Source organism: Canis aureus, chromosome 16 (genome assembly GCF_053574225.1).
Source record: "Canis aureus isolate CA01 chromosome 16, VMU_Caureus_v.1.0, whole genome shotgun sequence".
In the NCBI taxonomy this organism is placed as follows: Eukaryota; Metazoa; Chordata; class Mammalia; order Carnivora; family Canidae; genus Canis; species Canis aureus.
Genome location: NC_135626.1, coordinates 50,261,766 through 50,286,180, shown reverse-complemented (window position 1 = coordinate 50,286,180; position 24,415 = coordinate 50,261,766). Strand labels below are relative to the sequence as shown.

General features: G+C 45.0%; 3 protein-coding genes, 2 long non-coding RNA genes and 1 pseudogene across 12 annotated transcripts in view; 4 read left to right on the top strand and 2 right to left on the bottom strand.

Annotated features, from left to right (window-relative positions):
• The window catches only part of LOC144286872 (uncharacterized), a 112,263-nt gene extending 110,502 nt beyond the window's left edge, over nt 1–1,761 (top strand). For all 4 annotated transcript variants that reach the window (XM_077853944.1, XM_077853943.1, XM_077853941.1 and 1 more), the window contains 3 exons: nt 1,198–1,252; nt 1,334–1,476; nt 1,580–1,761. In XM_077853944.1, the coding sequence (XP_077710070.1) occupies nt 1,198–1,252; nt 1,334–1,476; nt 1,580–1,719 (338 nt within the window). In that variant the 3' untranslated portion in view covers nt 1,720–1,761. The remainder of the gene's footprint in view (nt 1–1,197; nt 1,253–1,333; nt 1,477–1,579) is intronic.
• Nucleotides 1,355–5,060, bottom strand: LOC144286884 (uncharacterized). The gene is made up of 2 exons (XR_013354842.1): nt 4,658–5,060; nt 1,355–3,705 (listed from the first exon to the last, which is right to left on the bottom strand). It is a non-coding gene; the product is annotated as an uncharacterized LOC144286884 (long non-coding RNA).
• Nucleotides 5,061–5,098: 38 nt separating this feature from the next.
• On the top strand, nt 5,099–10,088 carry LOC144286881 (lysozyme-like protein 6). The gene is made up of 4 exons (XM_077853973.1): nt 5,099–5,200; nt 6,958–7,101; nt 8,015–8,082; nt 9,738–10,088. Exons 1-4 carry the CDS (start codon nt 5,113–5,115, stop codon nt 9,828–9,830), a joined length of 393 nt encoding a protein of 130 aa, XP_077710099.1. The 5' UTR covers nt 5,099–5,112; the 3' UTR covers nt 9,831–10,088.
• A 1,338-nt stretch (nt 10,089–11,426) lies between these two features.
• Nucleotides 11,427–14,935, top strand: LOC144285379 (RAD52 motif-containing protein 1-like). The gene is made up of 3 exons (XM_077850481.1): nt 11,427–11,540; nt 12,094–12,330; nt 14,684–14,935. Exons 1-3 carry the CDS (start codon nt 11,427–11,429, stop codon nt 14,828–14,830), a joined length of 498 nt encoding a protein of 165 aa, XP_077706607.1. The 3' UTR covers nt 14,831–14,935.
• A 4,386-nt stretch (nt 14,936–19,321) lies between these two features.
• LOC144286882 (uncharacterized) overlaps nt 19,322–24,415 on the bottom strand; it is a 131,937-nt gene continuing 126,843 nt past the window's right edge. For 4 of the 5 annotated variants that reach the window (XR_013354837.1, XR_013354839.1, XR_013354840.1 and 1 more), the window contains 2 exons: nt 21,874–23,873; nt 19,322–19,336 (listed from right to left, as the gene is read on the bottom strand). This is a non-coding gene — a long non-coding RNA (uncharacterized LOC144286882). Of the gene's footprint in view, nt 19,337–21,873; nt 23,874–24,415 lie in introns of those variants that run through there. The other variant, XR_013354803.1, reaches the window with a different exon arrangement.
• LOC144286875 (GTP:AMP phosphotransferase AK3, mitochondrial pseudogene) lies at nt 19,447–21,626 on the top strand (annotated as a pseudogene).

Sequence of the window (24,415 nt, the reverse complement as noted above, 5' to 3'; positions counted from 1 at the left end):
CTTAATCTTGAAAGCATACATTGAATTCTAGATAGATACAACAAAACATGAAGAGGATGATAGGTAGTCTGAGAATTAGTTAAACAAGCAAAAAAACCAAATATATTTTTTTAAAAACCTTATTTATTCATGAGAGACACAGAGAGAGAGGCAGAGACATAAGCAGAGGAGGAAGCAGGCTCCCTGTGAGGAGCCCGATGTGGGACTCAATCCCAGGACCCCAGGATCATGACCTGAGCCAAAGGCAGACAATCACTGAACCATCCAGGCACCCCAACTTCAGAAAATTTTTAACTGAAGTCCTCTCTGGTACTGTGCCAGGTAGTTTAAAAGATAATTATATATATATATATTTACTAATACAAGTAGGTTTCTGCCTTAAAATATTCACCAGAAATATCTGTGTTCATAAACTATTTTCACAACGTGGGATTAAGCAGGGTTAAGGTAATTGTCCTCTCATGGAGCCTAATGTGGAGTCGATCCCCAGACCGGGACCACGCACGCCCTGAGCCAAAGGCATTACTAAACTGCTGAGCCACCTGGGCGTGCCAACATAAGCAGTTTCTAAGACAAACGTAGTATACATTCTGATTTTTTCTATATTGTTTGTATTCAAAAATAATATTTTGTGTTTTAGTGCTGGCTGTGACCTTCCTCACTCACTCATTAGCCACAGCCTGCAGTGAGAAAGTCAGTGAGTTAGGTAACTTTGTTGCTTGGACTCGTGCATTTATTTGGTGTGAATCAACTTGTAGGATACAGCAGCTAGGAAAATAGAAACACCTCTCTCTCCTCCCCAGCGAATGATGCCTATGAGACAAAGTCCAAAGGGGACCAAAGTAAACTGCTTCTGGAGAGAGTAAGGTGCTTCTGTGTTATAGTTGCACAGTTTGTTCACTGCACGAGGGTACTTGGCCAAGGGCCCAGGTGAGCAGGATGAAAATCTTGCCTATACTCAATGCCAAGCCACATACAAAGGCCTCCCCAGAGAAATTGTGGGGCCATTATAGACAGACATGGGAAAATTCTGGAAGTGTAGCATGCATGGGATTGTTTTCAGGATCCCAGGTCTGTCATGATTTTGCTTCCTGTGATTATGGACTGAGATGTCCTAATAGGACCAGAGATACACATTAAGAGAGGCATGGGAAATGGCGTGAATCACTAATTGTCTGCATATGTGTTTCCTCCAAGGCTCTTCTTTAAGTCTCTGCTGCATAAGAGATGTTCAATCCAACGGGAGAGTCAGGTAAATCTGAGGAAGATAAAGTCCCATGGCTGGAGAGAGCAGGGGAAATGCAGAACTAACTATGTCCTTTCTGTTTTCTAGGAGGGTTTTTTCTGGAGAAGGCGGCCACTGTGGCTTTGGGACATGTACAGACCTCTCAATGCCACACGGAAGAAAAACATGGCACAGAAGCTACACGACAGGGATTCTTCTGATGAGGATGAGATTTTCAACAAGGAACCAGGGTACCTGATTGGGGACAATTTATACTTCTTTTCTAAAATGAGTTAATTATGAAAAGTTTAATTGTTCCTTTACAGAGTTAAAGGCATTCTTCTTTTTTTGCAGAGAGAAAGGTGATGCGCCAGCAGAGAAGCCTCAGGCTACAAATTCAGCTGCTGAAGACCTGGGTGAGGAGAGCGACAGTGAACTCCGAACTCCGCATGTCATCATCCTCAAGTGACCTTGTCCTGCCTCAGGCTGTCTAAAGTTTATTTTCTTTTTATTTTTATTAAAAAATTTATTTTTTTATTGGTGTTCAATTTGTCAACATATAGAATAAAACCCAGGGCTCATCCCATCAAGTGCCCCCGTCAGTGCCCGTCACCCAGTCACCCCCACAGCCTGCCCACCTCCCCTTCTACCGCCCCTAGTTCGTTTCCCAGAGTTAGGAGTTTCTTATGTTCTGTCTCCCTTTCTGATACTTCCCACTCATTTTTTTCTCCTTTCCCCTTTATTCCCTTTCACTATTATTTATATTCCCCAAATGAATGAGACCATATAATGTTTGTCCTTCTCCGACTGACTTACTTCACTCAGCATAATACCCTCCAGTTCCATCCACGTTGAAGCAAATGGTGGGTATTTGTCGTTTCTAATGGCTGAGTAATATTCCATTGTATACATAGACCACATCTTCTTTATCCATTCATCTTTTGATGGACACCGAGGCTCCTTCCACACTTTGGCTATTGTGGACATTGCTGCTAGAAACATCGGGGTGCAGGCGTCCCGGCGTTTCATTGCATCTGTATCTTTGGGGTAAATCCCCAGCAGTGCAATTGCTGGATCATAGGGCAGATCTATTTTTAACTCTTTGAGGATCCTCCACACAGTTTTCCAGAGTGGCTGAACTAGTTCACATTCCCACCATAAAGTTTATTTTCTGATATTGGCTTCTCAGCATTGCTTGTAAAATACTTATTTTTCTCATATTAAAAATGTATAAATTAATAATCAATTCTAGCCATGTGGTAAGAAATTAAAATGGAAATAAACAGGTATATACAGGTAACAGGGGCCATGGGAGAAAGGAACAGGCCTGAAGCTAGAATCCCTCGTGGGAGTCTGTACTTCCACAAGAGGCAGTGGATGCAATGATGAAAAGGATATCTACCCCTCATTTCCCCAATAAAATCAGTGTCTGAAGACCGGAAAACATATCTCCAGGTGTACAGACTATTAAATCAATTGGCAGTTTATTCTGGTGCTCTCTCCCCTGGTTCACCAAATACAAGTTATTCACAGCATGCTTGACCTGCCCATAGAAGATCATCTGTTTCTGGCCCCTCCTTTCAGATTTTTAGCGTTACCAGAATATTTGGATCACTGAGCCTAGCTCCACAGTAGGGCTAAGGCCTCTTTTTCTTCCCAAGCGCTCAAACTCATGCACAAAATATGTGCCCCGTCTTGGCAAAGGGGGTTCTTCATTCTTACAAGCTATAGATAATTCACATTGGGGTATTTTGTTTCTTTTCCTTAAAAAAAAAAAATCCCAACCCTTGGATAGCTAGCAGGGAGGGGCTGGAAGGCTAGGGTAAAGAAAAATGTGTGAGGGTGGTAATTACCCAAGACTGCCCTCCTCACGCCTTTATTTCAGAAAATATATTGGTGGTGCCACTTACCCATTCTCATGGACCACCCTACTGGCCTCTCCTGACTCCACTGAGGGTCAGATGTGTGCTACCAGGCTCTCTCCCAAAGCCACCCACCACCAAACCTACTACTGCCTTCCTCAACCAACACAGATAATGAAGTGCAATCTGTGGAAGAAGCACAACTCCCTCCACTTCTGGGATGCCAGGGTGGCTCAGATGGTTAAGCATCCATCCCTTGGTATCAGCTCTGGTCATAATGTCTTACAAGGAATGGATGCTCACCACTGTGGGGCTAGCAGTGGTGAATGTCAGGTTACTTTACCACAGCTACTTTCCATACATTCAAAGCTGCTGCTGCCACTCAAAAGGCAGTACACTTCGGGAACCCACTGCTGAAGTCACTGCAGCACTCCATGGTCCCAAGCCTTGACTGGCAACATGCAGTCCCAATATGTAGCCTGCACATCTGCTGCTGCAGAGGAGGAAAGAATGGTTTCCACCTCCTTTTCACCTCCTAGATTTCACACAGGTACATTTTGTTGGCAGAACTCTGCTGTCAAGGGAATCTGTGAAATGTGGTTTGTGGGCTTCTAGCACCTGCAAAGAAAGGGATAGAAGTGGGTAGCAAGAGCCAACCAATACTATCTAACAAATGGGTGGGTGTTAAAGTCTTTCTAAAAGGAAGGTGTTGTCTACATGGAGTAGTAACATGGTGGAGAGCTAGCTAAGTCAGAAACACAAAAGGTGTCATTTTAGCTGGGCAGCAGGTTAAGGTACCAGATACTGGATACCAATCACATGCAGTCATCCCCAGAGGTGACTGGAGAAGCACTTGGAGTTGATTCTTAGGTTGGCCTCCAGAATGTTCTCACTGGAATGAAAGCTGCATGGACTAATGGCAGTGAGGTATCTGAGAAAACATAGCCCCCATTCAAAAGGGCTGCCAGAGGAAACGGTGCCCATAGGGAAACAGAGTTTCTAAAAATGTGGCCTTATGGGGATCCCTGGGTGGCTCAGAGGTTGAGCGACTGCCTTCAGCCAAGGGTGTGATCCTGGAGTCCGGGGATTGAGTCCCACATCGGGCTTCCTGCATGAAGCCTGCTTCTCCCTCTGCCTGTGCTCTGCCTCTCTCTCTCTCTCACATGAATAAATAAATAAAATCTTTTTTTAAAAAATGTGGCCTTTGGACCTCTAAACTCAAACATCCTTGGGATGCTTATATAAAGGCTGATCCTGAAAAATAAGCAAATTAAATTTAAAAACTGATCCTGAACATCTTCCCTGTCATAAAAAAACAAACCAGGCACTACTTAAAGTTGTCCAGAAGATTTCCATAGTAATAGAATATTGCAGTGGCTCAGGGTAGAGGGTTCATCGTGAACGGAACTCAACTGGGGTAAGTACAGAGGTGACTGAGTATTGCACAGGGAGATTGAGGGACTAGGGAAGGGAATGAGTAGGGGCTCCATAGTCAGAAGTGAAAGATTACAAAAGGCAGGAAGGGGGTTAGCCCATATGGAAACTTCTGGACTTGCTAACTGGCACCTACCAAAGCTAGACTCCTACTCTCTCACAGAAGCTGGGAAACAGGGGCCCTATCTTCAGGTGGTGGCTGGAATAAGCAGCAAATTCTTTAGACAGCCTTGAGTTTCACGGGCAGGCACTTTAAGGGGGACTGGGGTCTTACTAGGGCAGTGGTCAGGAGCTGCTGAAAACTCTGTTGGCCTTTGTTCAAGGCTTCCCAGGCTTCAGGAACGTTGGCCCCGCCCCGCGGCTCCTCCCGCCCCGCCATTGGCTCCGCGGGCCGGGGGCGGGGCCGAGCGCCCAGCCCCCGGGATGGAGTCAGGGCCTCGAGCGCAGTTTCCGGGCGTCGGTGGCGGAGAGGCCGGAGCGTCGGGTCGGAGGCTGAGAGGCTGCAGCGGCCAGGAGCGACCCCGCCCCCTCCCCGCTCGCTCTGGTGAGTCCGGGGTCAGGGGGAGGAGAGGGGAGGGGGGCGGGGTCGAGATGCGAACGGGCGGCGGGCGCGTTCCGTGGTCCCGACCCCTGGTCGCCTTTGCGCTGTCCTGCTTCAGAACCCTTTGCCTTCCCCGTTGTAAGCCCGCGCCCTACCCCCTCGGAGCCGAGCCTTCAGCCCGCACAGCCCCTGCTGACCGCCCCCTCCATCTTCTCCCGACGGGGACCCGAGCCCAGCACGTACCCCCACCCCCTCGCCCCTGGCGTCGCGTAAATGCAGCCACACTCTTGACCCCCTGGGAGTCCAGTTCCAACCCCGAGCGCAGACACATCCCTCCTCCGCCCTCTGAGGCATCACATCCTCACCCCTCAACCCCTGTGGCAATCCCGGTGCTCCACGCCAACCTCCCCTGAGCCCCACCGCTATGGCTTTCCCCTTTTCTGACCCAGCTTTCTTATCCCAGTCCCGGAAGGTCTGCTCAGCCCTAACACCCACCTCCACCCACCCTTATTCAATGCCTGCCATCCAAGCGGATGCCCTGTTGAGCTCACCCCCTTCTTGATAGCTCTGATCTCTGCCCTATCCCAAGTCTTCGATGCATCTTCTTGTCCACACCGACTCAAGCCCTCACTTCCCAGCCCACCACATGCTTTCTTTCCACCTGCAGCCATCCTGAGAACACTTCATCTTTGCTAAACTGCCCCCGACTCTTGCCGCCCCAGTTCCTACCACCCCAACCCAATCTTCTTAAAATGAGGCCTCCATGCCCCCATCTCTTCCTCTCAGCTCTGTGCCCATTCTTCCCTTAATGCGGTCCCCATCTGATCTGAAAACTTAGTGCAGTCTCTTGCCAGCCCCACCTGCTGCCCCCCAACAGCCAATCCAGGTGCTTTTTCAGAGCCGGGTAGTTACTGAGTAGCTCCATTGGTACAGGGCCTCAGATGGTAAGTAAGTGTGGAGGAGTAGAGATCTATGTCCCGTGGTTCAAGAGGTTTTCCTGAATGTCTGCGCTCCTGCACCTGTCCTCAAGGATTGTGTTTCTAGCATTCATATTATGTTACTTGTGTTGGCTGCTGCAATGGTACCTTATCATCCAAATACCTGGAAGGTGAGGGATGGCTACTCATTCAGCCTGGGACACTGGAAGCTTATCACTGCCTTTTGGACTGTAATCTGTAGAAACCCAGGGGGTTGCACTATGTGGGGTTGGCTGTGGTCACAGACCCATGCCCATGAAGGTTTTCCTGGCATTTAGAGACGACCCTCACCCGGAGCTCCTCCCAGCCAGAGCTGATTGCAGGTTAGTCCCAGTACTGAACACAGGGAACACAGTACTAGACGTGATGTTACATGTCGGGAAGAGTGTAGGTGAGTGGATCCTGGGGAAGCTGATGGCTAGGTGGGTTTGGAGGCTTTTGAATTGCTTCCTCTTTTTGTAGGTGCTGGATCGTTAAGTTTTGACCATTTTGATTGCCCTTGAACTGAGAGAGCCAAGTTCCCCCAGAGTATCTAGACATTCAGGAGGCACCCAGGCCCATTTGTTAACATTTATAATTTATAATTTCCTGGGCTTTTTGGATACACATCCCCTCTAAGTTCTGGTACCAGGCCCAAAGGGATTGGCTGTTTGACAGTAATTGTAAAGGGCCCCAAAGAGACCCATTGTCTTTGCTTGCCATTTATAGTCTCACTTCTTTGAAAATTGAATGCCTGTCTACCTTCAATATCCCTCCGTAAAAGTGCCTATCCTCTTGTCTTTCTTCCGCTTCCTGATCTCCCTCTCTCCATCTCCCTCCTCCTTCAGCTCAATAACCCTAAAAACAAACAAACAAAAAAAAACACTCTTTTAAAAACATAAAACCCTCTTCTAAAAACCCTCTTCTCCCTGTTTGAAGGGCTATGTCTGGCTTTTGTGGAAAGCAGATTCAACATATCGAAGGGAAATGAAAACGCAGACGGCAGCTTCCAGATCAACAGCCATTACTGGTGCAATGATGACAGGAGTCACTCAGAAAACATTTGCCACGAGGACTGTCAAGGTCTGGCCAGGGCTCCAGGGTGGGGAAGCTCTACTCACAAGACTTCTATTCCTATGCAAGGCCTGGGAATGTCCCCAGAGGGACTGCCCATGGAGTCCAGGAATGTTTTTGCTGAGCAGAGGACTTGACAAGTGGCTGTAGTGCCCATCCACTTAGCATATTCTTTGGTGTACGGGTTCTAGAAAAGCTCTGCATAGTTAATAGCAGAGCAGGAGCAACAGCAGCAGCCAACATTTCTTGAGAGTGTGTTATATACTAACCATTTTACCTGCAGAGCCCATTTTACCCAGTGTTTCATGTGATGGAAACTATTATGCCCACTTTTCAGATGAGCAAACTGAGACTCATAGAACCAGTGCCGAATTCCAGGCTGGTGGCCCTGAAGGCTCCACTCTAACCATCAAGTAAAAACTTTGGCCAATGTCTGATTAAAGGCCAAGTGCAAACTGCCCACCTCAGAGCCGCTCCAGGAGGCTCCATAGGTCCATGACTTGGACCTTCTCTCCTCTTTCATACTCTGATTCATATCCCGAGACTCTTCATCTGAAGAGCCTCCCTGATCAGGCAAGATATACCTTGGTCTCTATGCTGCCTGTTTTGACATCTCCTTTCCCTAGAAACCCTCAAACGTGGCATGAACTACCATCTACCCTGACTAGGAAGTATGGGGGTAAACAGTTGTCCTGTGCCTCCTGCCAGAACCCAGGCCACTCCCTATCCCCATTGTGGGGATGTCTAAATAGGCCTCTGGGAGGGAGGCTTTGCCTAATCTGGAAATACTCAGCCCCTGGGGGGTACATGCCAGCGCAGGGACAAGCCAAGGAGAGAGAGCTTGCCTCAGTCTTAGTCCTCTGTTCTCACAGGTGTGCTCGCTCTCTCTCTCTCTCTCTCTCTCTCTCTCTCTCCCTTCCAGATGTACTGAGCCTCAATCTTCTCTCAGCCATCAGCTGTGCAAAAAAAAGATTGTCTCTGGAGCAGGGGGTATGAAGAACTGGTGAGGAGAACACTGTGGGACTAAGTTAGCAGCCAGAGCACTGGGAAGGTTGTAGTGACAGAGAAAGGCACAGTAGGCAAGGACTAGACCCCTTTATAGCCTAGAAAAATGTGGGAGAGTGGCAGGGCTTGGAACTCTGACTTACAATACCCAGGATCTGGGTCTTTCTCTGATGTACTAAAATTATTTTAGAGGGGGCGTCTGGATGGCTCAGTCAGTTGAGCGTCCAACTCTTGATTTCCACTCAAGTCATGATCTCACAGTCATGATTCAAGCCCCATGTCAGGCTCCACACCAGCACAGAGTCTGCTTGGGATTTCCCCCTCTCCCTCTGGCCCTCACCCCGTTAGGGTGCTCGCTCTCTCTCTCTCTGTCTCTCTCTAAATAAATAAATAAATAAATAAATAAATAAATAAATAAATAAATATTTGGGTGCCTGGGTGGCTCAGTGGTTGATCATCTGCCTTCAGCTCAGGTGGTGATCCCCCAGGGCCTGGGATCGAATCCCACATCAGGGAGCCTGCTTCTCCCTCTGCCCATGTTTCTGTCTCTCTCTGTGTGTCTCACATGAATAAATAAAATCTTTTAAAAAAAATAGATCTTTAAAAAATAAATAAATAAAACTCTTTTGGATGCAGTAACAAAGTAACTCAAGTGAGTTGAGGGAGCTGTATCCTGAGGGCACAAGGTGTCTCACTGAGCTTACACAGGTGCGGCTAGACCTCAGAAGGTAATGGAAGCAGAGCTGGAAAGTGTCAGCCAGCTTTTCCTGGCAAGTTTCTGCCTCCTGGTGCATTTGCTTCACTACTTTCTTGGTAGAGAGCAGCATTCTCTGCTCCACATTCCACAGCACAGACTCTGGCTGCCCCAAGTGGATGGGCTAATGTCCTGAGCAGCAACAGAGACTGCCTAGGCTTAGTCCCTGTCCAAGTGCCTGGGATAAAGAACCTGATTGGTTCAGTTTGGATGCAGATCCCTGCTTGGTTCCATCAGCTGGAGGCCTGGGAGCAATTGAGCTATACCTTCATGGTTGCCACAGGGTCCCCTCTCGCTAATTGGCAGCAACATTTTCTGTAAATGTAAATGCCCCTGTCAGCATTTGTCCACGACGGTGGACATTAGGATGTTTACTTTACTTTTCTGAGCTTCAAACCAGATATACACAGAATACAACTGGCTGTATATACAACTGGCCAGTTGACTACAACTGGCCTCCAGGCGTCTGTGAGGATGGAGGGAGTTAAGTGCCTTGCCTACTCTAGAAACACCACGCACAAGGGACACTGATGGCTATGAGGGCTGACCTGTTCTGGAGGAAGAGTCAATGGTTGCACCTGAGATTGATTATTTATTTATTTACCTTTTAATTTATTTAGTATCTTTCATCCTTCTACAATGGTGCTCTCCTACTTCAGAGGAAGAGAAGGATTTGAAAATGTGGAAGCATATCGGGTGGGGGAAGTAGAGGACAAAGACCACAGATAGGGGAAATTTAAGGGAAGAATCAGAGGGCCAGGGGGGACAAAGCAGAGAGCTAGGAATGAAGGGGATTCTGAGCACTGCTCTAAGATCTGGGTCATGTAGGTGCAGAAGGAGCTTACTGAGTGGTAAAAACAAGAACCAATCTGTTTTCTTTCCACAGGGTAGCATGGAGGTTGCACTGTGCAGGCCGGCCACTCTCCTACTGGATGACAGGATGTTTCTCGGGATGAGACAGGACACAGGGCTGCCGTAGAGTCATTCCAGAGCTCCTCTTCTCACTCAGGAATTCATTTCTCCTTCCTCTTGCCTCTGCTTCAGGTTATTTTCTTTCCTTCCCATTTACCAATAAACCTGACCATAGCCCCCAGGAATAAATGGTTTTCTCGGGCTTCCTCCTTGTACCTGTCTGGGCCCAGGCCTCTGGTTCTGACTCTCATTTGCAAACCAAGAGGACCACAATGAAGAAGTTGTTATATTTGGATAATTATTAAAGCATTCCTTGTGCAAAGAATGTGTTGATTTGTTCATTTTTAATTCTAGATATATTCCAGTACCTAAGAGTGTGGCAGGCACTAGAAGAAGGAAAATAAACCACAACTATTGTTCTTGAGGTGTTTATAAGCTACCCAGAGAAGCGGAGACATACTCAACCAATGGGTATAATAATTGAGTGGATACATACAATGAATACAATGGATAATGAGATGGGTAATAAAATCTACAATTTTTGGTTTAAAACAGTATCAGGATCCCGGTTATTCCTCCAAAGCCAACTACTTTCAGAGTAAAAGAAGATTCCGAAGAAGATAATGGTTGGGGCTAAGGGTCTTGTATATTGAGGTGGAGAAAGTAGTGCTGGCTGGGGTCAAGAGATGGTGCCAGGTGCCAATGATTTGGGGGTGCTTTCAGAGAATGGGCTAAAATCTAGATGTTTAAGAAAATAAAGGCATCTCTATTTGGGATCTGAAGGTGCTAATGCGGAGTAAAACGTGCATAAGGACAATGCAAAGACAGAAAAGGGGCAGTTGGAGGAATGTCCTGCGCATAGCTAACAACACTGTTTGATTAAACTGTCCCACTTGGGCCACTGATATCCCTACTTCTGGGCCTTCACTTGGATTTCACAGACCAGTAAAACATCAACAAAGTTGGAAAAAAATTCCAACTTTTTATTTTAAAGCTCAGGTAAAAGCACTCATTAAAACTATCCTCTATCAGCAACTCTTCATAAAACATTTTTTAGCATGAAAAATGAAGGTCATATTTTTAGGATAATAAAATGGGATAGATTTTGTTTTATATATATATATATATATATATATATATATATATATATAGAGAGAGAGAGAGAGAGAGAGAGAGAGAGAGAGAGAGAGGCAGAGAGACAGGCAGAGGGAGAAACAGGCTCCCTGCAAGGAGCCTGATGTGGGACTCAATCGTGCACCCCAGGATCACACCCTGAGCGGAAGGCAGATGCTCAACCATTGAGCCACCCAGGTGTGCCTCCTGAAAGCATTAAGCCAAAGTATTCTATCTTTAGAGATCATTTCCCACACGGAGTTGAGAAATCTCAAAAAATGTTTAAAGATTTTATTGATTCATGAGAAACACACAGAGAGAGGCAGAGACGTAGGCAGAGGGAGAAGGGGTCTCCCCCAGGGGAGCCCGAGGTGGGACGGATCCTGGCATCCCGGGATCACGCCCTAGCCCTCGCGGAAGGAAACCCCCAACCACTGAGCCAGCCAGGCGACCGGAGAAATGCACATGTTTAAAGGTCAGTAGGTAACTACTAACTGCTTGGGACTCTACATCTTCTCTGGCAGTGCCGCTGACGCCAGTTGCTATAAAGATGACCGTACGCTGGGATCCTGGAAGCTCACCCTTTGGACTCTACCCTAAAAATTCACTCGAAGAGAAGAAGGAAGCTCTAGGACTCTGGCGCGGTGGGGCTGCGGGAGGGGAAGTAGAGTTAGAGACCCGCGCAGAGTGGGGGGCCAGGGCGGGCGGGGCGGGGCGGGGCGGGGCTCTCCCCACTCCCGCCGAGCCGGCCCCGCCCCCGGCCCCGCCTCTCTTGAAGCAGCGCGGGGGCACCTTGCGAGCAGTGACGCGAGGGTGGCGGAGTCGGTGTCTTTTGCGGTTCCCACCGAGAGGGATAAAACCTTGCTGGTGTGGGAGCTAAGTCCGGACCCTCGGCCGAGGCCTTGCCCGGGAGCCGAGCCAGGATGGAGGGGGCAGGGAGAAGGCCGCCCCCTCGGTGACCGGGTGACGGGAGCCCTGGAGACTGGCCTTACCCCTCAGCGCTTTGTAGTCTCCGCTGAGAGGCACCCTGGTTCTAGAGGGGACCTCGGCGGCCGCTCAGCCCCAAGAGACTTTTGAGGGGCAGCGCTCCACAGCCAGCGCCTGTTGCCTTCTAATGCTTTTCGAATCTTAGGGTTCCAGAGGAAAACCTGTTCGCGAAGTGACAAGTGCTTGGGTTGCCTGTGCAGAGGGTTTAGGGAATATAAGGGAACGGGCAGTTTTGGTTTCTGGGCGTGAAATTTCATGTACGTATTTGGTGCGGGACCAGCCCGCAGCGCTCTCTGGTCACAGCATTCTCCCAGTTCGGCCTCCTGTATTCGGTAGGAGTCTTCCCAAACGCGGCAGTGGCCCGCCCTGGTTTCTGTGCCATCATCAAGTTTTATTCAGCAAGGGATGCTCACAGAGCACAAAGGGCATGTCACGAGAAGCATCTGTTTCAGAATTCTCCACTGAAGGTGGGTCAAGTAGGAAATTCCTAACTCCGCTGGCACAAAGTGCCGAATTCTGTGACAACAGACTAGCATTCATAGAGCTCTCCTGATTTACAGAATGCTTTCGGGTGCATTGCTACATCGATCCTCTGGTTTCCTTGGGTGGCTGTGTCGTTTTTGTGTTTTTCTTTTACTTGTTTTCCTTTTCCTTTTTTTACACGAAGTAACTCGAACTCAGGATAGTTAAGTGGCTTACTTAGGGTTCATGACAAAAACTGGAAGCGAGAGATCAACCCCCAATTGATGTTAAATCCGGTGTCGGGGATCCCCGGGTGGCTCAGCGGTTTAGCGCCTGCCTTCAGCCCAGGGCGTGATCCTGGAGCCCCACATCGGGCTCCCTGCATGGAGCCCACTTCTCCCTCTGCTTGTGTCTCTGTTTTTCTCTCTTTCTCTCTCATGAATAAGGAAATAAAACCGTTAAAAAAATGAATCCCGTGTCATTTTATGCTGCCTCTTATTTTAGGAAATCTTCACAAGAAGAGTGTTGCTTATATTTACTATTATGTGAATTTATTTATTTTTTTAATTTCACCTATTCATTTGAAAGAGAATGAGACCATGAGAGGGAGAAGCAGACTCTCTGCTGAGGAGGGAGCCTGATGCAGGCAGGACTTGATCCCAAGAACCTGGGATCACAACCTGAGCCGAAGGCAGGTGCCCAACCATCTGAGCCATCCAGGCACCCTCTTTATTTATTTAACACAGAACCTTGGGTTATTACTCCTGCTTTCCAAAATTGTTAGCCAGTTTACTTATGTGTTCTTTAATACTTTGGCAACTACACATAGTTCCTGGTTGGGCTTTTTGTTGTTGTTTTTTGCCTTTTATAAATACAGAAAAAAAAATAATGTCTTAAACCAAATAAATCAAGGAAAGGTCTAAGGCACCTGAGAACGTTTTTCAGTAGCATGAAGAAAATTGGTTGGCAAGCTTATCCAAGGTGACAGCTATCTCTCCTACTCGGAGGCTCAGGGCCCTTCTGAAGCTTCCTTGTTGTCCAGAACAGCTCCACTATGCCTCACTATTAGCCTCCCCTGCAGCACCCAACATTTAAAAGTTTGTCTTCATTTCTCCTTCCCAGCAGGCAGCTTCAGCTAGAGAAAGTAATTTCATTTTCTTATCACTCATTCTTTCATTCATTCGCTCAATCAACAACAGAATGTACTTGGTTCTAGGAATGAGAAAAGAATAAGATATGTTTCCTTCAAGCACTAAAGGAGCTTATAAACTAGTGATAGAGAAGGATGGAGGAACAAACAGTGAAGAATTAATAGAGCAGCCCTGGTGGCTTAGTGGTTTAGCGCCGCCCACGTGAAGCTCCCTGCATGGAGCCTGCTTCTCTCTCTGTCTCTCTCTGGTGTCTCTGTCTCTCTCTGTTTCTCTAATAAATAAATAAATAAATAATCTTTTTTAAAAATAAGAATTAATAGTGCTGGGACACCTAGATGGCTCAGTGGTTGTGCTCAGGGCGTGATCCTGTGGTTGTGGGATCCAGTGCTGCATCTGGCTCCCCAAGGGAGCCTGCTTCTCCCTCTGCTTATGTCTCTACCTTTCTCTGTGTGTCTCTCATGAATAAATAAATCTTTAAAAAATTTAAAAAAGAAAAAAAAATTTAAAAAAGAACAATAGTGCTATGACTTTATTTGCAATATTTAAATATTTATGAATATTTAATATACTACATCCTGCCTAAAGTTGACATAGGCATTTAAGACTAAACTAGTGGATGTAAGAAATTCACCACAGAATGTAAGTCATTTAGAGTTAACACTGGAGGCATTGGCCTTCTCAAAGGAGCTATTTAATGCAAATAACCTCTAATTGTTTCGTTGCTTATAAAATTTATAGAAGTATGTATATTCCTTGTTCTAACAGGTTAGTAACTTGGGGAGAAGAGTGTTGTAGATTAAGGTCCTTTGTCCGTGTTAGGTCCATCTTGTCTGCTCTTCAGGTTGTGTTCTCAGACAGGAGCTACAGGATGGGACAACAAAAACAATTTACTTCCTTTGCTCACCTACAACCCTGTCATTTGCTTCTGGAGGGCTTCCTTGCTTTCATCATCACTCTCACCACTAGAGGTGAAGGAAATCTTCCAATTAATCAGAGGCCCTAGAAATGATGCAGAACAGTACTGTAGCTTAACAATGATAAATAACATTCATTTAGGGCTTACTATGAGCTCATTGCTTACAATGTTGTTCCCTATTTAATCTTCACAATCAGTTCATGAAATAGGTATTGATAACTCTCGGGTGTATCCAAAACTAGCCTATGTGGCAGGTTGTGATATTTTTCGGTCTCTCTCTCATGTCTTTAGGTTCATCTTGGCACCAAACATAAAGCGGTTCAACATCAGGCCCTTGCCCTAAATAGCTCCCAATGCCAAGAATTGGCAAATTATTATTTTGGTTTCAATGGATGGTCAAAAAGGATCATCAAGGCAAACTTTATAGATTTTCTTTGACTAATCAGACTCACTTCAACATCGAAATTTTGGACATTAGAGAAGAGAGAACTGGAAGTGGGGAGATGTGAGTCCTCTAAGTGGAAGGACCTCAACATTGGCCTGCCACCTAAAATTAATAATACTCTCAATGATTTGGGTGGTGATGTCCATAATTTTCACCAATATTTGTAGGGTGTAGAATAAAAAACAATTGTCTATATCTATAGTTCATTTGCAAGTCTTACTTGATTTTGAAGCTATAGGATACTTCAACTGTTAGCTAGGTTTGCTGGAGTTTAGTTTTTATTTCTAATAAGAAAACATCTTGAGATCCTAGGAAGGACCTTTAATTGAAAATCCCAACAGCTTCAGGATCTTTCTGACCTTGAAGAAAGGGAAAATGAAGATACCACGGAACCCCTTCAGAAGCAGAGCCTGCAACTCTTCTGTGCTTTAGAGGTGGTGTTGCCATCCTATGAGTGTAAGAATCTTGGAGTTGGCATGGTCCAGGAGCCTTTGGATAAGCTGCAGGAAGGTTTGTTTACAGTGGAGGTAGAAGTGGAGGTAGAGTGGAGTGGAGGTAGAATCTTTCTAAAACTCATCTTTTCAGATATATCATCAAGTCTTTCCCCTTGCTGGGAAAGCCCTGGGTGGAGTTTTTCTGCCCTACAATACAGGGTTTTTGTTTTGTTTTGTTTTGTTTTGTTTTGTTTTGTTTTTGTTTTTGTTTTATCATAGGCAATACTTGAAAGAACTTTTAGCTTTAAAATTCAAAAGCTGACTTTCTGCCAAGAAGTTTAGGAAGAGGGAAGTAATATTTTTCCTATTTTTGGTTAAGAATTTGCCTTGTGCTAAAATTGTCCTAGTCCTTCAAATTCAGATCTCTTGTAGCCTTCAATTATGCCAGCAAAATTATCAACTAAAGATTTAAATAAACTCTTGTGTAAATGTTCAGTCCTTTGCCTCCTATAAAAGGGCTGCTGTGCAAAGAAACAAATATAGATTCCTAGAAAAGGTATTCCGATTGATACTGTTTTTTTTCCCAGAGTTCATAGCACTTAAGCTCTGGGTTGTTTGTTTGTTTTTGAAGATTTTATTTATTTATTCATGAGACACACACACACACACACAGAGGGCAGAGACATAGGCAGAGGGAGAAGCAGGCTTCATGCAAGGAGCTCAATGTGGGAGTAGATCCCGGGGACCCCAGGATTACGCCCTGGGCTGAAGGCAGACACTCAACCCCTGAGCCACCCAGGTGTCCCTAGCTTTAGGGTTTTAAGGCAGGGACAGGGCTGTTAGCAAATAGGCTCCTGTGGGTGATGCGTAGGAAGAGACCAGGTCATGTGCACTAACACCAAATGTTTCTTACTGTGTGATTCCAGCCCTTGATGCACAGGAGAGTAGGTAGGGTCTGTAGAAGTAGAGTTTCAACTTGTCCATTTGAAATCTGTGATGTGAGATTTGTGCCACCTTTTTGGCTTGCATCTCCCTTCTGGTACTTCAGGAACTTATGGGAGAGACCAGGGCAGTAAGAATGTGCCCTTCCAGGATACACCTACAGCAGAGCCATTCCACCAAACTCTTGTGTTATGCCTGCCCTTAGTTGCCAGGATAATGATCTAAGAATCATGGATGCACTTTCCTTTTAAACATACATCAATAAAAATCAGTTATTATTCAGCTAGAATTTTTAAGTTCATTTGTTTTGTTTGGATTTAGGGCCATTATCATTTCTGATGAAAAGGAAAACAACCCAGAAGCTTCCTATAAAGAAGGCTATGTCTGATGCATTCCAGAAACTGTTGGTTGCAGTTTTAGGTAAGACTTGCTTCATTGTTCTTTTTTTTTTTTTGTCCTTAAGGTACTTCATGTTCCTTGAGCAAATAAACTCATTTTGAAAAGTTAGTTGGATGAAAACACTTCATATTCTTTTACTCACCAAATGCTTCCAAAGCGGCAGTCTCAAATTTGTTCTTTGTTGTATGTGTGAGACAAATGACAGCAAATATTTTTGTCCCCAGTGTATAGATATACAGTGACTTGCCTCCACATAGGAAGTGTTTGACCCAATCTTCTTTCTTGATTGCTTGCCCATAACACAAAGTAGTGATATAGTGATTAGAAGCTTTGGGTATCTGTTGTCCATGTCTGTCTCTAGATTTCTTATGCAATTTTAGGTTTTAGAGTCAAATTTGTAGGTATTTATTCTCTCTAGGCTGCTATTTCTTTATCTGCAAAGTAAGGTAATTCAACTTACATCATGGGGGATATTGTAAGAGTAAACGAGATGACGAATATAAAAAGGTTAGAACTATCCCTGGAACATGGTAAGCAGACAAAACATGTCAACTTCTTATCATTGTTGTTTTCCTCTTGGAGAATTTATTAGATTATGTTTCTTGAATCAGTTCGGTTTCAGTTTTTGTTTCTGGCACTGACATATTGAGTAAATATGATTCTGATGTAATGATCAACTATGTTTTTGTGAACCTTGAAAGTGGTCATCCTATTGAATAGTGTTGATTGTATTCCCTATTGAGTTCTACAGTGCTGTGAATGTTACAGGCTGTGCTCAAATGAAATTTTATTTTTTTAATATTATTTTATTTATTTTCTTAGGGAGGCAGGGGAGGCATAGAGGGAGAGGAAGAGAGAGCTAATCTTAAGCAGGCTCCAAGTCCAGCATGGACTCCAATGTGGGGCTTAGTCTCACAACCCTGAGATCATGACCTGAGCCAAAATCAAGAATCAGAGACTCAACAGACTAAGCTACCCAGGAGCTCCATTTTTTTGTGTTTTTTTTTTTTTTTTTTTTTTTTTTTTTGCCAATTTTATAATTAGTAGAGAGTCCCCAAATAGTTGCTCCCCTGCTTCAGAGTCTTGAGTGTTAAAGACTAAGAAATCCGGGCAGCCCTGGTGGTTTGCGGTTTGGCGCCACCTTCTGCCCAGAGCCTGATCCTGGAGACCTGAGATCCAGTCCCAGGTCGGGCTCCCTGAATGGCGCCTGCTTCTCCCTCTACCTGTGTCGCTGCCTCTCTCTCTCTCTCTCTCTCTCTCTCTCTCTCTCTCTATCTCTCATGAGTGAATAAATAAAATCTTAAAAAAAAAAAACCTAAGAAATCTTAGCTAAGTATTAGAAGCTTTGTTTGTTTGTAAGAGTTGACCCTGTCCCTGGATTGGTCACAGGTTTCCAGCTTGGGCAGCTCTTCCAGTGTAGATTGACTTCTGTGGTCATCAGATGGAATCTCCATTAGCTGTCAACTCTGACAACCTTTAAGAACCAAACTAAACGTCTGGGTTGTTGGCCTCGCCCTAATATGCCAACACTCGCCCTAATATGCTGTGGTATCCATATACACATTCAAAACTCCTTCGGCTAAAAAGTCTGGTAGCTCTAGTTTGCCTTAAGGGAAATTTTATTGCCTATAAGGTACATAGGCCTGTTTCTGCCAATAAAGTGTTCAGATGCATGCCCGCCCTCTCCCCAAAGTATTGTATATTGTATCTGCAAGGAGAGGAAAACTGGACTCCAGCTGGATTGAAAGCAGCAGGGAAGGGATCATCTCAAAAGGCTTCCAGAATAGAAGAATGGTGGTTGCCAGGGGCTGGGCTGTGGGTGGGATGGGGAGTTATTGTGGAATGGATACAGAGTCTCAGTTTGGGCACATGAAAAGAAAAATGTTCTGGAAATGGTTGCACAACAATGTGAATGTACTTAATGCCACTGAACTATACCCTTAAAAATAGTTATTACGAGAGACAGGGTCACAGATTTAGAAAGATACTTAATCCAGCCTCAAGATTGGTGTTGAATTAGGTAACATCTAGAAATCTCTTGAAGGGATCCCTGGGTGGCACAGCGGTTTGGCGCCTGCCTTTGGCCCAGGGCGCGATCCTGGGGATCCGGGGTCGGGCTCCCGGTGCATGGGGCCTGCTTCTCCCTCTGCCTGTGTCTCTGCCTCTCTCTCTCTCACTGTGTGCCTATCATAAATAAATAAAAAAATTTTTTAAAAATAAATCTCTTGAAGATACGTACATTTATGTCTGTATCTGCATATCTATCTGTATCTTTGTAGGTAGATAGATTATAGGTAAATAGAGACATGTTTTGGTGGGGGGGAAGATATGCTTTGGGGAGGGGATCTGGACAAACTGCTTTTAAATGTATTCTGGAAAAAAAATCTAAGGATATACAGGAATCTTTAGTAAAAAAAAAGGGGGGGTAATGAGACAGAATAGAGATATCAGATATTAAAGCATACTGTGCAGCATAATGATTTTTTAAGTGTGATTGGTTTATCAGTAAATGAGATGGATTTGTGGGTGGCTAGATGCGTCCAACATTGGACCTTTGATTTTGGCTTAGGTCATGATCTCAGGGTCCTAGATCCAGCCCTGAATGCGGGTTCCACACCTAGCAGGGAATCTGCTCTGGATTCTCTCCCTCTCCTTCTGCCCCTCCCCCTACCAGTGCCCTCACATACATTCTCTCTCTCTCTCTCTCTCTCTCTCTCTCTCTCTCTCTCTCTCTCTCTCTCAAATCTTTTTAAAAACTGAGATAGAGACTTCCGGGAGCGCCCGGGCGCCGCGCCCGCCCCCTGCGCGCAGCGCTGTCCGCCCGCCGCCCCGCACGGCGCAGCCCCGCGAGCGCGCAGCCAGGCCGGAGCCCCCGCGCCCCGGCTCCCGGCGGCCATGGGGGCGTCCGCGCGGCTGCTGCGCGCCGTGATCATGGGGGCGCCGGGCTCCGGCAAGGGCACCGTGTCGTCGCGCATCACCAAGCACTTCGCGCTGAAGCACCTCTCCAGCGGGGACCTGCTCCGGGACAACATGCTTCGGGGCACAGAAATTGGTGTGTTAGCCAAGACTTTCATTGACCAAGGGAAGCTCATCCCGGATGGTGTCATGACTCGGCTGGCCCTTCATGAGCTGAAAAACCTCACCCAATATAGCTGGCTATTGGATGGTTTTCCAAGGACACTTCCACAGGCAGAAGCCCTGGACGGAGCTTATCAGATAGACACAGTGATTAATCTGAACGTGCCCTTTGAAGTCATTAAGCAGCGTCTCACCGCGCGCTGGATTCATCCGGCCAGCGGCCGAGTCTACAACATCGAATTCAACCCTCCCAAAGCCGTGGGCATTGATGACCTGACAGGGGAGCCTCTCATTCAGCGGGATGATGACAAGCCAGAGACGGTTGTCAAGAGACTCAAGGCTTATGAAGTCCAAACACAGCCGGTCCTGGAATATTACCGGAAAAAGGGAGTATTGGAAACCTTCTCTGGAACAGAAACCAACAAGATCTGGCCCCATGTGTATGCTTTCCTACAAACAAAAGTTCCACAAATAAACCAGAAAGCATCGGTTACTCCATGAGGCAAAGTGTACATCACCAGTAAGATGAGCAGAGACTCCTCGCCTGTGCATTTAGAAGCTCCGTGTTCTGAGACTGGCATGTATGAATTCTTTGAAAATTATATTAGTTTCACTTCTACTGATTTCATTCTGGAAATTAAGAATGGGCCAAATGAGTCCGATACTAAGATTCATCTTTTTGTCTACCCAGGGTATCTTCTATGGGTATGTAATTTAAAAACATCAGATGTCCTAATTAAAAGAGCAATTGGTAGTAATATTAACTTTTGTTCAGAAGACTTAAGTGGTTGATAAAAAATTTTCTTATTCTTTGGAGAAGCTAAAAACATTTCCATGTCACTCGGTAAAGTAGCTCATCAGAGAAATGTGTTGTAGACTGATGCCAAAACCCAGCATCGTTAGCACTGTGGTACATGGTTTTGTGAAACACTATCAAATTCTAGAAAACAAGCAACCAGATATGCAGATTAGTTTCAGGATGCAAATTCACTGTTGCCTTTACAGTAAGAAACTTAAAAACTTAACCGTATATACTGTATTTATTATGTCATAAACAAACTTTCAGTTTATTCAGAATTTTCAGTCTGCTATAAAATTGTGTTAAATTAGCATATAGGAAAATATTACTTTCCTGTGACAGGTTTTGAGAACATGTGTATTGAAAAAAATGATTTATTAGAAATTGACATTGGAAGTTCTTACAAAAGCAGTGAGGTTGAATTATCAACAGAAAATGTAATTAGTCTTGTGTTTTCAGATTATTGCTCAGGTTAAGAAGTATAAGTATGTGCTTTAGGATCTACTTGCCAGTTTCTCTTTTTGATCACTATGTAAAATCTGCTGTGATGAGTGACAAAATACAAGAAGAAAAGCAAACCCATGGCCCTACATAAAAGCAAGCATACTGGGTCCTCAGGAAGTAGAAATAGATCAGCTATGCCTGGGGAGAATTTCCCTGACATGCTTAACAATCATAATTAGTAAACAATCAATTAGTAAACTAATCAAATTAGTAGCAATTAAAAGGATTTACATGAGAGGTTAAAAAGGACCAGGAAGGTAACTGAGTTTGTTGAAGGACTTTATTCCTAGTGAAAGCAGCGGGCAGCTGCTGGCTTTCCCTGCCACCGTCAGCAGGGCAAGAACTCCACCTGTGTGTGTAGCCTGAGTAAGTAGCCCTTTAAAAGCGAAGAGAATTTGATTTCTTCGTAGGGCAACAAGGATGCGTGCTTATGTCCTGTGGCCTGGCAGGAAGAGTGGGGCGATGAGAGGTGGATGAAAAAATCAGCTACATCTTCAGTGGGATATTTACTCTTACTTGGTGCTAAATCAGATGCAACGAGTCCTGGTACAACCTGTTATGAACTGCCTTTGAACACCGGCCTGTTATCCCAGGCACTCAAAATATAAATGCCAGCAAGTGGTTCTTCGTGTATTTTTGTGGGAAAAAACTTTTCTTTTGATTTTTAAAAATTCAATGTTGATCTTTCAGAATGGACCAAGGCTTTTTTTAAAAAGGATTGCAGGACACATTTAATTCTTTACAAAACTTTCTGTAATGCCTTATTTGAATGTATTATGTGCTTTCTAAAACTGTGGTGAACTACTAAGCTTATGAATATTACTGGCTTTCCTGGCATACATGACTCTTAATGTACTACAATAAAATTAAATTCTAGAACAAAAAAAAAAAAAACTGAGATAGAGGGATCCCTGGGTGGCGCAGCGGTTTGGCGCCTGCCTTTGGCCCGGGGCGCGATCCTGGAGACCTGGGATCGAATCCCACGTCGGGCTCCCGGTGCATGGAGCCTGCTTCTCCCTCTGCCTGTGTCTCTGTCTCTCTCTCTCTCTGTGTGTGTGACTATCATAAATAAATAAAAATAAAAAAAAAACACTGAGATAGAGGAGTGCCTTGGTGGCTCAGTGAGTTAAGTGTCTGCCTTTAGTTCAGGTCATGATCCCAGGGTCCTGGGATCAAGCCCCACAGTCAGACTCCCTTGTTCAGTGGGGAGTCTGCTTTTATCTCTCCCTCTACCCCTCCCCCTGCTTATGTGCTCACACTCTCTCTCTCCTTCCCTTTCTCTCTCTCTCTCAAATAAAGTCTTTAAAAAAATAGTTATGATAAAAACAGAAGTGTGAGATGAGAAAACTTCTAGGAAAATGCTTTATTTTCTGCTTTTAAATTTCAAAAGAATATCTAATGATGGGTTCTATTATTGTATACAGCAATCTCATTTTTATTTTTTTTATTGGAGTTCAGTTTGCCAACATATAGCATAACACCCAGTACAGCACATTTTAGAACAAGAAAAACTCTGAATTGATCCTCGTTAACTTTATTACAGAAAGTGGTAAAATAGCTGTGGAATACAGACAGTGTGAAGAGATTACAGATGCCAGAACCCAAGAGGAGCTACATGATTTAATTCAAGCACCTGGTTATTAAAGCTCAAGGGTTCCACAGCTATACTATACTATACTATAACCATAATTTAAAGCAACTGACAGGATTTGGAAGACTATAGTTAGCTCTGTCATCTTTTGGGAAATGTGAAACTCTGAAACTGCTTTTGAGTGCAGGGAATTTCTGGGGCTTTTCTTGAAGTCTTGGCCCTTGGCTCTGACCCCTTATTTGAAATTTGGAGAGCCAATTGCATCAGAGTGCTCCTATAGTTGTGGACATAGAAGAGGACACAGCCTTTTAGCGCTCCCCTCAAACAGAATCTCAGGGACTTGGGAACAGAGTAACTATGGCCTTAAGTGAGATGATGCTACAGCATTTGAAAACCTTTATGTGCATTGGGACACCTGAGTGACTCAGTGGTTGAGCATCTGCCTTGGGTTTGGGGCCTGATCCCAGGGTCCTGAGATGGAGTCCCACATCAGGCTCCCCTCAGGGCTCTGTGTGGCTCTCATGAATAAATAAAATATTTTTTTTAATTGTCTTTCAAATAAGGTATATTACCCAGATATCAGTATCACATAGACATCTTGTATGAAATATTTTGTTGAAGAACTTTTCTGTAACCCTAACCCTGAATTAGGGATTAAGTTGACAAAGTAATTTCTAAAATAAAATGCCAATGTTCTATATATTGAATGTTAAAAAAAAATAAATAATAGGAGCAAAGAATGTGTTTCATGTCATTAAGAACTTAATTTGGGGCTAGAATTCTGATTATTTAACTAACTCCGAAGTTGCAACATTTGTTTTGAAGGGAAGAGAGTAGAGAATGAAAAGATGGTTACTTTCTGAAAAAGCATTTGAAGTTTTGTCTGTGCAAAAATTCTTCTAATTCAATTTAAATCAAGCCAGTCAAGGAAATTTCAGACTTATCCAAGTTTACACTTTAAGAAGTCTAGCTTCCTGTGAAATGTGAGAGAAAGAGATTCAGTATTGATGCTATAGATTTCAGAAACCTGACTCTAACAACAGATCCATTCCTAAATAAGACCAGTTATGGAATTAGTTCCATTTAAAAACCATAGTATGTGCTAGACACTGGGAATAGGATAAAATCCGTTCTCTCCAACAGCCCTGGCGGCGCAGCGGGTTAGTGCGGCCTGCAGCCCAGGGTGTGATCCTGGAGACCCGGATCGAGTTCCGCGTCGGGCTCCCTGCATGGAGCCTGCTTCTTCCTCAGCCTGTGTCTCTGCCTCTGTCTCTCTGAATAAATAAATCCTTGAAAGCAAAGCAAAACAAAAACCTACGTTCTCCAGAGCTTGTGCCAGCCCATAAACACGGACTAAAATGAAAGAGATTATAGAAAGGACAGTGAAGGAAGTAAACGGGGCGCTAGTTACAGTATTTCCAGAAAGTTTAACATGCTGACCTCAACATTTTAAGTGCCTTCTCCATGCGTGCACACAGGGTAGACCTCAAGGTTACTTGTTCTAGATTGACAGGTGTGTTGAGTGTAGGTGGGACGCGGAAGTTTTCCATCCTAATGTAAACGGAGGGCTAGTCCCTTGGTTTCAGACTCTCACTCCCAGAATGAATTGCTCACCTCTCCCCTCCCCCCATGCCCCCAAGCCCCTCCCACAGGAGTTTGGAGCCATCGCTGATTCAGTGGTAGGTAGCCTCCTCCTAACACAGTAGTGAATTAAAACTCAGACATGCGTATTGAGAACTTAGAGGAGTCTACGGCCATACCACCCTGAACGCGCCCGATCTCGTCTGATCTCGGAAGCTAAGCAGGGTCGGGCCTGGTTAGTACTCGGATG

What these genes read in the sequence shown, in the direction of transcription:
- LOC144286881 (XM_077853973.1), top strand. Translation starts at nt 5,113, where the DNA reads ATGCGAACGGGCGGCGGGCGCGTTCCGTGGTCCCGACCCCTGGTCGCC. An exon ending in TTGCCACGAGGACTGTCAAG is followed by an intron (nt 7,102 to 8,014) that starts GTCTGGCCAGGG and finishes TCTCCCTTCCAG; the next exon opens with ATGTACTGAGCCTCAATCTT. An exon ending in GATTGTCTCTGGAGCAGGGG is followed by an intron (nt 8,083 to 9,737) that starts GTATGAAGAACT and finishes TTCTTTCCACAG; the next exon opens with GGTAGCATGGAGGTTGCACT.
- LOC144285379 (XM_077850481.1), top strand. Translation starts at nt 11,427, where the DNA reads ATGACCGTACGCTGGGATCCTGGAAGCTCACCCTTTGGACTCTACCCT. An exon ending in GTGGGGCTGCGGGAGGGGAA is followed by an intron (nt 11,541 to 12,093) that starts GTAGAGTTAGAG and finishes GGGAACGGGCAG; the next exon opens with TTTTGGTTTCTGGGCGTGAA. An exon ending in TTCAGAATTCTCCACTGAAG is followed by an intron (nt 12,331 to 14,683) that starts GTGGGTCAAGTA and finishes TCATGTCTTTAG; the next exon opens with GTTCATCTTGGCACCAAACA.